The sequence below is a fragment of the Lingula anatina genome, chromosome 1 (genome assembly GCF_051362555.1).
Source record: "Lingula anatina isolate TDL-2025a chromosome 1, LinAna3.0, whole genome shotgun sequence".
NCBI lineage: Eukaryota > Metazoa > Brachiopoda > Lingulata > Lingulida > Lingulidae > Lingula > Lingula anatina.
Genome location: NC_141767.1, coordinates 55591703 through 55604597, shown reverse-complemented (window position 1 = coordinate 55604597; position 12895 = coordinate 55591703). Strand labels below are relative to the sequence as shown.

Sequence of the window (12895 nt, the reverse complement as noted above, 5' to 3'; positions counted from 1 at the left end):
AGTAGGTTTTTTTGTCAATTTTGATTAACCACAATGATTAACCACATTATTACTACCAATTTTTAATTATCCACTATAAATAACATGGACATTTAGAAAATTTGATTATCATTCGATTTAATGCCTGTGGGAGTTCTATGTCACAGTGAAAATGCCAATATGTGAAAAATGAAAATTTCACAGTAACTGGCTCGCGCTGCCCGTAATTACGCCGTGGGGTATTCAGGGCACAGACTGTGATCACAAGATACCGCAAATAGATTTTTTAGATTTTCAGAAAATAGATTGTTCATGTGAACGGAGCCTAATATTCTGAGGGCCTGCTATTCTGAGGGCCCACTATTCCGAAGGTCTGCTATTCTGAAAGTACAGATAGAGTGCAAAAAGCAAAAACAAAGCAAATATAATGAGCTTCTTCGACAAGGAGGTCAGTGCCTAGATTATACAACTTATACAATTCATTTCAGCTCAACTATTGCATTGATGAAATATTTCCAAATAGAGGCCTTCAGAATAGCAGACCTTAAACCTTTGGAATAGCAGATCTTCAGAATAGCAGTATTTTCCGTTCAAGGCTCCTTTAGTTTTTCAGAATAACAGACCCTCGGAATGGTGGACCCTTGGAATTTAGGGCTGCCGGGCGATGAAACATTCTGTTCTGCCTAAATGGCAGTCATTAATTGAAAAATATATATGTATGCATAACATCTTGCTTAATTGCTTGCTCACCTTTCACATATTTTATATCATAAAAATAATTTAACAGATATCCAATTTTAAAGTGTCAATGATACGTTTCTGTCATCTATACCATGGTGCACCAACGTAAACTCATTACATTTTCATTTCTTTTCTGTATACTACACATGCCTGAGGTCAAATAGGCCACTTCAAACCATGGAGATAAAATAATTTGATTACATTTAGGGAGTTGATACTCTTGGTCCTGAATCACATCTGATCTTTTTTCAGTGATGTCCAGACTAAATTTTTCACTCTGTCTGGATATCTAATGAATGAAAATGAAGTGCTGTGCACAGATGGGCAAACGAAGTCATTATCAGTTGGGGGTTGTAAATAAATCCAATCATGAACAGAAAGCAGCCAATAAACAAAATCATAAGTAATACTCTGAAGAATGCAAGCTGTGATGATTATCCTGTTCAGATTATCACACTGAATATTCTACTGGTGTTGCCTTTCAATGAAGTCAGTAGGTCAATTGTATTGTATGGCATAGCATATCCAAATTTACTCCAAATACCATGTACATATTTTTCATGCCTGGTATCATTTTGTACTAAATTTAGATCAAATAGGATCTCTTTCCTTCTATCAGCTTAATCACAAATTTCAACTTGATCAAACCTCCTGATTTAGCCAATTGAACCCAGTCCCTAAGGTATTATCCCGTGCCACCATTCTGATTAAATGCGCAGCAGATATATGTATAAGATATGAATTTCACAAGTAATAATATCAAGAAAATTACCACACAGGCCAAAATCCCCTTAGTCTTCTTTAGCTGATTTCTCAATTTCTGAATGTCCTGGCACGCTTGGTTTTTCACAGCTTCAACACCAACAGGTAATTGGGCCTAAAATTGAAAAAGTGATGGATTATTGGCCATAGTTGACCTTAACATAACCTATCTGCCAATTATAATTTAACGATGCTTCCCCTCTGTCAAATGTATTCAATATCAGCAAGTGTGCTGAAAATTAGAAATCATAACCCTTAGCAAAATGAAAAGTTTGCAGCAATACTGTGGCAAAACTGCAGTATACTTGCTGCAAACCAAACGTTTGAAGCAACTAGTTTGCAGGAGTTTGAAAGAAAAATTTGTATTGCTGCTAATTTGCAGCAACTTTGCAATAACAACTTAAGTTTGCAGCAGGTTTGCAAGAAAGTATTCAAGTACTTGCAAATTAGCAGCAAACTTGCAGCTACGGTAATGTGCCATGAATTTCAAACGGCCCTTAAATTTCAAACTATTTCAAAATTGGTCATCTGGGGTTTTTAATAGACAATGAATTTCGTCAAATAAGCAATTTTGCCCGATCTCGATTTTCGTGAATTTCATACACCTTAAAATTGGCCATCGTGCTATTTTCGTGCTCATAAAGATCTAACAGTTGGCAATGTTGCTCTAGCGTACCTTGACCTGAATACTACGTGTGTGCCCCAAAATGTAAAATAACAATTGTTACAGTTAGCTTAGGACGCTAAACAACATCGTCATCACCATGCATTCATTAAGATAACAGGAGAAACAATTAAAAGCTGCAATGTCTTCCTATCGTTTTTTTAATGTAGTCCGTGTGAGACAGCGATCGGTATGTCAGGTGCGACATAAAGATCAGACGTAATGCGTTATTGTGCAATAGCTTTTGAGTAACGCGGCGGTCTCTATGTATGACGCCGAAGTAAAGAAATTAATTATACAATTAAAGGTAATTATGTTTGACGTACATCTCATACTAGTGCAGCACTGGATCCATGTAAAGATAACAAAATAGTATTTACTGTCATCGTCATGAAAAGACTTTGTTATATAAGACGCTGAACTGCCCGGTTTCCAGAGCTATTTTTCCCTATATTGATAAAGAAAAATATAAATTAAAGGGTTTTATCTCTGGTTTTCCCCCGGGCGTACACTAAAACGTAATTAAATGTGTAATTTTCGTTATCTTTGTAAATATTGTAAATATTATTAGAGTGAAAGTCTCCAACATGAGTAATGAAAAAAAAAAAAAGTTTTTTTTTTCTGGAAAAAATGGAAGGAATATGTCAGGTGCGACATAAAGATCAGACGTAATGCGTTATTGTGCAATAGCTTTTGAGTAACGCGGCGGTCTCTATGTATGACGCCGAAGTAAAGAAATTAATTATACAATTAAAGGTAATTATGTTTGACGTACATCTCATACTAGTGCAGCACTGGATCCATGTAAAGATAACAAAATAGTATTTAAAGTGAGTGAGGAGAGGGATACGGGGAGATATACTGGAGTGATGTAGAAGGAAGCAGCGGAGGAGGAGATTGGAAGCGACGATGTACGGAGCGAGACGTAGTTAGGATTTGGAGACTTCACTTAGAATATCATGTAGTTACCGAGCGTCAACGAATAAATCATTTAACTGGTCATTATGTGGACTTGGGTTTTCTTTGCGCGACCTTACGTATTCTGACACGAACCGTGGAGTCTTTGGATTGCGTTATCCACTAAGTTAGACGAAAACGTTATGTCCTATTTCGAGCCCACGCTTGAATTAAGCGTTCAAAATTATATAAGTTTAGGACATTCGTCATAGGCATATGTAAAAGGTTCATTACAGGTAGTTTTGCTGAGGCGTACAATAGCATCATCAACAACAGAGACTTCAGTGACAGAACAAGAGAAGCAATTAATAGCTGCAATAAAGATAGCCATTATTGCTTTCTTGTCTCGTTCAGAACGTTCATGATCTCTCGCTGACGATCTTCTGCTAATGAAGTCCCTTGAACAAATATGAAAACTGCCCTCTCGTTTGACGATCTTCTAGCTCCCTTTCTGTCTCGATCTGATCACTAACAAATGTGAAAATTGCCTTTTCAATTGTGTACATTGGTGCCACTATGTGCCAGGAAATCAGTTGAGTTGTCAGAAAACTGCTGGTCAAGATTGGGTTGCCTGAGCAAAAAAAATGGCTGCAAAATGCAACCGTTGATATTGAGCCCTGCACCCAGGAGCCATACCCCCCTCGACCTAGTTTATTTGATTGTAGACAACAATCAGCAATCATCTTGGTCAAAGCGCATAGCGGAGAGAGACTGTAATACACAGTTCGGCTGCCGTGGTGAAGGCTACCTGTACGCCGAACTGCAGTCGCAGAAGACGCTAATCGTCGATGAAGTGCCCCAAAGACACCAATCGGCTGTTGTCTCAACTTCAGCGCATGGAAAGGAGCAACGGTAACACTAAGCCCGGTTTCCACAATGAAGGTTATCTGGCTGGGGTAGACGCTAATGGCTGGCCGTCTCTCCCTCCATACACTCCTGTTCTGAGCACCAGGATCGTTTTCGAAAAACGACACTAGTTTCTGGCTTTTGAAAAATGACACTACTGATAATGATGCTGTTTTGCATCCCTAGCTAATAGAACCACTCGTTATCTAGCACCTTGGGCCATACACAGCGATCAGGTGAAAGTAGGTGTATCCCTTGGGTCGCAATTACCAACAATCACCTTTTATACAATATCGTAATGGACACAGAGATCGTTGGGAAAAGATAACATAAGGCCTAGTGAGGGACAGACAACTTCCGGTCCGAAATGACAGAATTTCATGAAATTCGACCATCTGCAATTTCTGAGCACCTCCCATCTCATGAATTTCAACCAAATAATCTTTTCCTTATTTTAATTAATTTTTTCTGTGCGAAATTCATGGCACATTACCGTAATTTGCAAGAATTCCCACATACACACACTAAAAAAGGCACTACAATTCTTTTTCCAAACTAAAAGTATTTTTGAAAGAAAATCACCATATTATTGTGTCAGGTCAAACATAACCTGCATCCCTTCAAGTCTCCATTTTTTTTAATTTGATTTCATTTCTCCTTTTAGAAAAAGAAGTTTTTTATTTGTCTTATATATTATTGTATATGAAACTCCATGGTTTCAAACCATTAGGCAAATTGGAAATAAGGTGAATTTCTGGTAACGAAAATCAATCAAGATTGAAGAGATGCATTCATATAGAAATGGATGCTATGAGAATATGTTCCACACAGAGCCAATCCCAAAATCAATTTTGTCATCATCTGCATTAGGAAAGCCGTGGTGATCCATAAAAAGTCACTTAGAGACCTAAAACTTTGTGAAGATTTTACATGCAAGACCTGTCTGAAATCCTCCGCTATTTCACTGAATCAAAGCAAAATTGCCTAACATACAAATTCCATGCTGTCACAATGTAATGCTGACTATAAAATCGGGAAAGTAGAGTTCATTTATAAACACTTGCATGGTGGCCCTTAAGTACTGCCAGATTACCTAGCTATAAAAACTTCTCGTAACATAAAAGTATCCACCTATCTGTAAATGTCATAAACACTTGGCTTTATAAAGTTTCATAACACAGCCCTTTAGAAGATTTGTATGCTCTTTTGCATTCTATTGCAATACGCCCAAACATTAAAGACAGATAAAATGAGATTGGCTGATTTTTATAGCCAATTTTACAGGTATGTTTAATCTATCATATTTATGTAACAACACATCTCAGCTCTGCAGATGTTGCCTTAATTAATTAGGTAAAACTCTTGAAATTATAGTTATTGAACAAAATTATCTAAAAGATAACATTATCAAATTTTTTTAGAGCAGAAAGAGAAATGATATTATTAAATAATGTCTGACCAAAGATGTACATCTGACTAGAGTAAAATAAGATAACTGTTGTCAACAATTGTTGACTTGTGCAATTTTAACTTTTGTCACCAGCCCAAATGTGCATAACAATAAACCTACCAGATCTTCTTACAAGATAAAATGTGCATCCATCTGGACAGTTTTACACTCATTGGGTACCTTGAATCCCTAGAGCCAGTCTTTCACAATCCAGCATCTTTAATTTTGATAAATTACTCAGCCTTTTCCTTCTTATCCTTCAACTGAACAAATTTAAATCAACAAATGAGGAAGAGTCTAAAAGAATAGAAAAGATGCTTTCTATGAGGTTAGAGCATGCCTATCACGTTCTGTCAATTTGCACAGGTGCTAGAAGTATGTGCAACAGCAGATAGTCACTTGGAAAATCCTGTTGCACTGATTGAATGCACTGAAGTATGTATGTTTCTTAGACATTTTCAGGTGTAAAGGAAATACTGTGAATACCTCTGTCATAAACATGTTTTTGACTTTATACCTATCATGTAAGCCATTCCTTGAAAATATGAATAATACAAAAAATCAAATGAACAGAAAAAAAAAAACAGCTGAAGCAATTTACCTTCAGAAGGGACTCCGATTTTAGTGCCACATACATTGTAAATACAGGAAGCCTAATTCCTAATAATATTATGTACAGAAAAGTACAAAAACAAAACCACGAAGAAATGCATTTTGAAACTTTCAACATGCTGGTATCAGTCTCTCGCTTTCTTTTTCTTGATTCCAAAGATTAAAAATGGACTCACTGAATTTTCTCTCTCAGGATTCAGGTGAGATTGCAGTGTGTTCCAAATGCCTTGGATTTCTTCTACATTGGACTTCTGGAAAAAATGATAGACACTATTTCTGAAATTAAACACCTACACTCCAGTTTGACTGTCTTGTAAACAAGTACCAACCTTCAAGGTACATTTTTTTTACAATCAATCAATGATCAAGATACATGAAACAATTGTTTTTCATAGATCAAAACAATTTCTGCTGGCAGATGAGTGTTAACACTAGGCTCTGTTGTACATCTTTGTTGAAGAGTAAATGATAAACAGGAATGATGGGAAAAATCCAGTTATTGTATACATACTAGTTCATTTTGTGTCTGGGCTCACTATATAATTTTTTTAGCCACATGCTTACCTATTAAGCAGAAGAAAATTTAAAATATTTTACTGTTTTTTTTCCCCCAAACTGATCATTGCATTTGACTTCAGTACAATCAGTTAAAAACTATATTATATATGTGCGTGTGTGTGTGTGTGTGTGTGCTGAACACACACACACACGCTTGTACGTGTGCACATTATTGGAGGGTCGTGGCAAAGTTCTCACCTGAATCATGAGAGAGAAAATTGGTTCCAATGAACAGGCTGTTTGACAAGAGTCTTCAGTCAACACTTACCATTATTCCAAATTATTCACTAAATTCTATCTTAACATGGTGTCACTAAGCTTGCCATTCTTGAACACAGAAAACCCATGAGAAATCTACAAGGTTAACAAATACTCGACTCTGTGGAAAAAGATGTTTTTCTTTAATTCATAAATTAATTATAAACAAGTAGCACCTTCGTATGCTTATATAAACAGTTAAACTGACACTGTGTACTTTTAGCATACCAGTATATTGATTTAGGGACTACATCACTGCATACAAATGTCACGATTTTTTGACTGACCAGCATTCCACTGTGAAAGTTATGCAAAGTGTAAATCATGATTTGACTAAAACATGCACTTTTGATTTGACTTCAATTTAGTCTTAATAATGCCAGAATCTGTGCCAAATAACATTAGTTTGTCTGACCTCCAACTAACTACACCATATTCTGTTAAAACTAAATCAAACTCAGTGATTCTTAATGTTAAACATTGATTTCTGCTAAATGTCTTTTTTTTTTTTTTTTTTTTTGTGCCTTAGATTTCAATTATTGGTTTTGCCAATTCTCACCCTTTATATACACTTTTCAAATTTTGACTACACCTAAGCTGCACATTATGATTTTTCAAATAAAAGATGTAAGACTCAGCCAGTAAGGTAATTCATGGCATTTTTTAAACTAGAGGATCAGAGAGGCGATACCACCTCCAGATATTGTACCACCAGCTGGAGTAAGTGCATTCGTATGGAAACCAAAACAAGGGACACCACCACCAGTGTTGTGCTTGACAAGCTCTACAAAATGCCATAAACGAGTTCTCATAATATGCCGAAAGACGCAAAAAAAAAAAACAGCATAATTTTTGTAAAAATGGTCCCATCAAGCGGATTTTCGAAATTTTAATTTTTCATACTTAGGTTGGCTGATAGTATTTTGTTTTAACTTTGCACATATTAGTAGACCATCAGCATTTGTTTTAAGGAGAGGGCAGCTGATGGTTTTGTTGCTTGACCTGTAAAGGCCGAAGGTGGCCTAGCTGATCCCCCTTGATGAGTCTATTGATCAGTTTATTGGCCAGCATATTTTATTTGTGTGCAACCACACTGTTAGCCTCTCCCTTTTTTGCCATGGAATGATGAAAACGGGAATGATTTAACATTTCATTTGATATTTCAATGAATAACTTCACTTTTGCCAGAACAAAGGTGCCAGGGGTTGAAACAGAAATTTTGGGTCACTGGTCCTAAGGGACTAGTGACTTTGCTGTGTTACTAGTACCAGCTAATTTTTAGTGGTCCTCATGATGTGGTATGCATTTCAACAATTACAAATTACACTGTTTTTTCAAATGACTTTATTTATTCAAATAAAGTTAATTTTTCACACATCATAAGTTTTACCCACAGTTCTTCATTCTTTTTTAAAAGAATTAATTAACATTAAAATATCAGAAGTGAAAGTGACAGCGATAGTTTAAAAGCCTCACTAAAAACCCATCTTTTCATGATAAATGTTTTCAGCCTCCCTCTGACTTAATTTTAGAAGTGAATCTTAAAGATAGTCATTTTAGACTTTTTTACATTCTGAATCAGCGCTGGATTCTTGACTAAACGAACTAGTGCTTGGTACTTCAGAATATCTCGTTGCTTTGGCTTGCATATGTGCAAAAAATTCCACATCGCGGTTAATGCAAGTACCCTAAAAATGGTGGCTAAGCTATCAAATGCAGAGCGCATGTAACTTTTTTGTGGGGTTTCTATTAATAACATCATCTAAGACCAATGAGAGCCGTTCTTTTGTATCGGTCGGACCAATAACGATCTCCAAAACTACATAGAATATCACCCCCTTACGCTTACGCACGGAATTTGCAGAACTAATGATTCCCGTGGTATTACTATGCGCACATGTGCAGTGATATCCAATATGGCGCGGCCCACGTTCTAAAGGAAAAACAAGTGAGAAAATATGTCTAATTCACAAGATTTACTGAAAATAAATGCGAAAATATTGATAGAAATGGTGAAGTAGCACCAGTGACCACTGTTTGGGATCAAAACTGACACTCGTCAGAAAGGACTAGTAACCTTTCACAATGGGTCGTCCCCGTGCTTTCACTATCTGGAATTTACGAGTGACGACACTTTTTTTCAACCCCTGAGGTGCTCAGGATATTATGTCATACTTCTCAGGTCATGTTTGTAATGGGTCACTAGCAGACGCAAGTACAGTTATGGTTAGGTTTACATTGCCTTGACATATGCGGCATGCTCCTTGTATCTTAGTGCAATAATTTATCATAATGGCTGTAGTTTTTTTTTATTGCTCAGCCCGCATTAAATATAAGTGGGAGACTTGTGACTAGCCTCTTTATGTTACATATAAGTTAAAATGCTATGTAAGTGGTGTTAAGACTCGCTTATGTATACATTTAGGACTTGCCTAGCCCCATGTGTTATTGAGCTGAAGCGACGAAACCAGTGCATACCCTCCGCTGCGGGTGAGTGGATGCCGTAGTTGAGATTGTACATTAAAATGGGAAGATCGTTGCATCCAACCTACGATGTTACATATATCACTTTTTTTTTTCAAACATCTTTATTCTCAAGAGGGTTAAATATTGATGAAGTATAAATAAAGGTGGCAATTCGCCTAGGCATTATATGCTCACCTTTGAAATTTAATAACAAGGCAGCAAAGCTGTCAAATGTACAGACAAAAAACAGAAAATAAAGATGCAAAAAAGGTAATTTTGTCAATTTTGATGCAATAATAAATAATGCTTATAATAGCACTGTCAGTCAACACTGAATTTTAATCATGCACAACAGGTAACATTGTCAATAACAGGAGCGGACCAAGAGATATTTTGACAGTATTCCAAAGTATCTATTTTGATCCATCCTCCATTTTGAAGGTCTTCCAACAGAAAAAAAAATAGATACCAGTCAATATAAACTTAATAACTTGACTGTCTTCCGGAAGACCCAGAAGATGGTCTCAATGTACCCCTTCAATAAGAATACAGTTTCAGGACCATGAGAGTTCAAATTCACATGATGAAAGTCTCAATATTTAAATAATTATAAAATATTTGTATCACAGATATTCAGAAAATGCGACGAGCAAAGGTCTTCAGGCCCATGGAACTTCAAAGTCACACCTTGAAAATGCCAAAATGTAAACAAGACAGCACTGTTCTGAAATGGGTTTCTTTCCATATTTAACACTTTTTTAACATAAAACAAAATAAACATTTTACTGCCATTTTTATATGACCAACTAAAAAAATTGATGAGATGGGAAAAGTATCAATAGAACAGTGTTAAATGTCCAATTTCCTCCATTCTGAGATTCTGAACATAGTGGATGATTGAATCTGACAAACTGCAATGATATGAGTTTATTTCCATATTTATGTACAGACACAGATGTGTCTGTACATATATGTACAGATGATGGCTATATGTACAGACGCAGATGATGGCTATATGTACAGATGTGTCTGTACATATAGCCATCATCTGCGTCTGTCGTCGTCGTCGCCGTCGCCGTGCACTTTTACCGATAACACGATAAGTGGAAAACCATTTTACCTTTTGACTTGAAACTTGCAGAACTGATGAATATTCATAATACGCAGGTCAAGTTCGAAAATCAGCATGATCGGGTCACTTTTAGGGAATTTATGCTGTTTTTTCACTTTTTTCAGCATATATGCAGCACCGATAACACGATAAGTGGAAAACCATTTTACCTTTTGACTTGAAACTTACAGAACTGATGAATATTCATAATACGCAGGTCAAGTTCGAAAATCAGCATGATCGGGTCACTTATAGGGAATTTATGCTGTTTTTTCACTTTTTTCAGCATGTATGCAGCACCGATAACACGATAAGTGGAAAACAATTTTACCTTTTGACTTGAAACTTACAGAACTGATGGATATTCATAATACGCAGGTCAAGTTCGAAAATCAGCATGATCGGGTCACTTTTAGGTAATTTATGCTGTTTTTTCACTATTTTCAATATAAATTCAACACTGATAACACAATATAAGAAAAACGGATTGGCCAATTGTAATTATACTCACAGGAGTGGTCAATCTTACTAAAACGCAGGTTGAGTTCGAAAATAAGCATAATCGGGCCATTATTTTAGAAGTTATACTGTTTTTTCACATTTCCTCAGATTCAATTATTAGGCATGTTAACAGTCTCATTATTTAACTAATAGGATGCCTAAAAGTGTTTGTTTGATATTTCCTGCATCTTTACAACATTGTTAGTTGATTATGTAAAAAACATGGTAAACTTGTTATCATGTATTGTCAAAAATGGAAATAAACTCATATCATTGCAGTTTGTCATATTCAATCATCCACTATGTTTAGAATCTCAGAATGGAGGAAATTGGACATTTAACACTGTTCTATTGATACTTTTCCCATCTCATCAATTTTCTTAGTTGGACATATAAAAATGGCAGTAAAATGTTTATTTTGTTTAAGTTAAAAAAGTGTTAAAAATGGAAATAAACCCATTTCAGAACAGTGCTGTCTTGTTTACATTTTGGCATTATCAAGGCGTGACTTTGAAGTTCCATGGGCCTGAAGACCTTTGCTAGTCACATTTTCTGAATATCTGTGATACAAATATTTTATAATTAAAATTTGATGGTCATTAAGCTGTTAAACATTATGTAATATTGCATCAAAATCTGAAGAAAGCCCCATTTTGGGCACTGCTTCCATGATGACCATTTAAGGAAAATCATGTCACTTACTGTTCTCAAACATACAGGATAGAAACATGGGACTAAAATACAGCTTCAGTAGGCAATGCAGTCTGTTTGGTTTTTTTTTTTTTTGTTTGTTTTTTTTTGTTTTTTTTTTTTTTTGCAGTTAAACATTTTTTTGTGAAAATTTAATTTTTCACATATTGGCATTTTCAAGGTGTGACTTTAAAGTTCCATGATCTTGAAGACTTTTGCTTGTCACATTTTCTGAATGTCCATGTTACTAATATTTTATTAATAACATTTGATTGTCATTATGCTGTTAAACATTATGTAATGTTGCATCAAAATTTGAAGAAATCCCTATTTTGGGCACTGCTCCTATGATGACCATTTAAGGGAAATCATGTCACTTACTGTTCTCAAACTTACAGGAAAGAAACATGGGTCTAACATACGGCTTCAATAGGCAACGCAGTCTGTTTGGTAAATTTTTCTGTCAATTTAACAGTTTTTTGTGAAAATTTAATTTTTCACTTATTTGCATCTATATTTTCTGTTCTTTGTCTGTACATTTGACAGCTTTGCTGCCTTGTTGACACTTTATTACACAATACATGATAACAAGTTTACCATGTTTTTTACATAATCAACTAACAATGTTGTAAAGATGCAGGAAATATCAAACAAACACTTTTAGGCATCCTATTAGTTAAATAATGAGACTGTTAACATGCCTAATAATTGAATCTGAGGAAATGTGAAAAAACAGTATAACTTCTAAAATAATGGCCCAATTATGCTGATTTTCGAACTCAACCTGCGTTTTAGTAAGATTGACCACTCCTGTGAGTATAATTACAATTGGCCAATCCGTTTTTCTTATATTGTGTTATCAGTGTTGCATTTATATTGAAAATAGTGAAAAAACAGCTAGAATTCCCTAAAAATGGCCCAATCATGCTGATTTTCGAACTTGACCTGCGTATTATGAATATTCATCAGTTCTGTAAGTTTCAAGTCAAAAGGTAAAATGGTTTTCCACTTATCGTGTTATCGGTGCTGCATATATGCTGAAAAAAGTGAAAAAACAGCATAAATTCCCTAATAGTGACCCGATCATGCTGATTTTCGAACTTGACCTGCGTATTATAAATATTCATCAGTTCTGCAAGTTTCAAGTCAAAAGGTAAAATGGTTTTCCACTTATCGTGTTATCGGTAAAATGCACGGCGACAGCGACGACGGCGACGACAGACGCAGATGATGGCTATATGTACAGACACATCTGTGTCTGTACATAATAATAATAATAATAATAATAATAATAATAATA

General features: G+C 35.5%; 1 protein-coding gene across 10 annotated transcripts in view; it reads right to left on the bottom strand.

The window, feature by feature from the left end:
• LOC106155215 (inositol 1,4,5-triphosphate receptor associated 2) overlaps window positions 1–12895 on the bottom strand; it is a 96166-nt gene that overhangs the window by 44232 nt on the left and 39039 nt on the right. For 9 of the 10 annotated variants that reach the window (XM_087002538.1, XM_087002544.1, XM_087002548.1 and 6 more), the window contains 2 exons: window positions 6188–6262; window positions 1493–1597 (listed from right to left, as the gene is read on the bottom strand). In XM_087002538.1, the coding sequence (XP_086858664.1) occupies window positions 1493–1597; window positions 6188–6262 (180 nt within the window). The remainder of the gene's footprint in view (window positions 1–1492; window positions 1598–6187; window positions 6263–12895) is intronic. The other variant, XM_087002546.1, reaches the window with a different exon arrangement.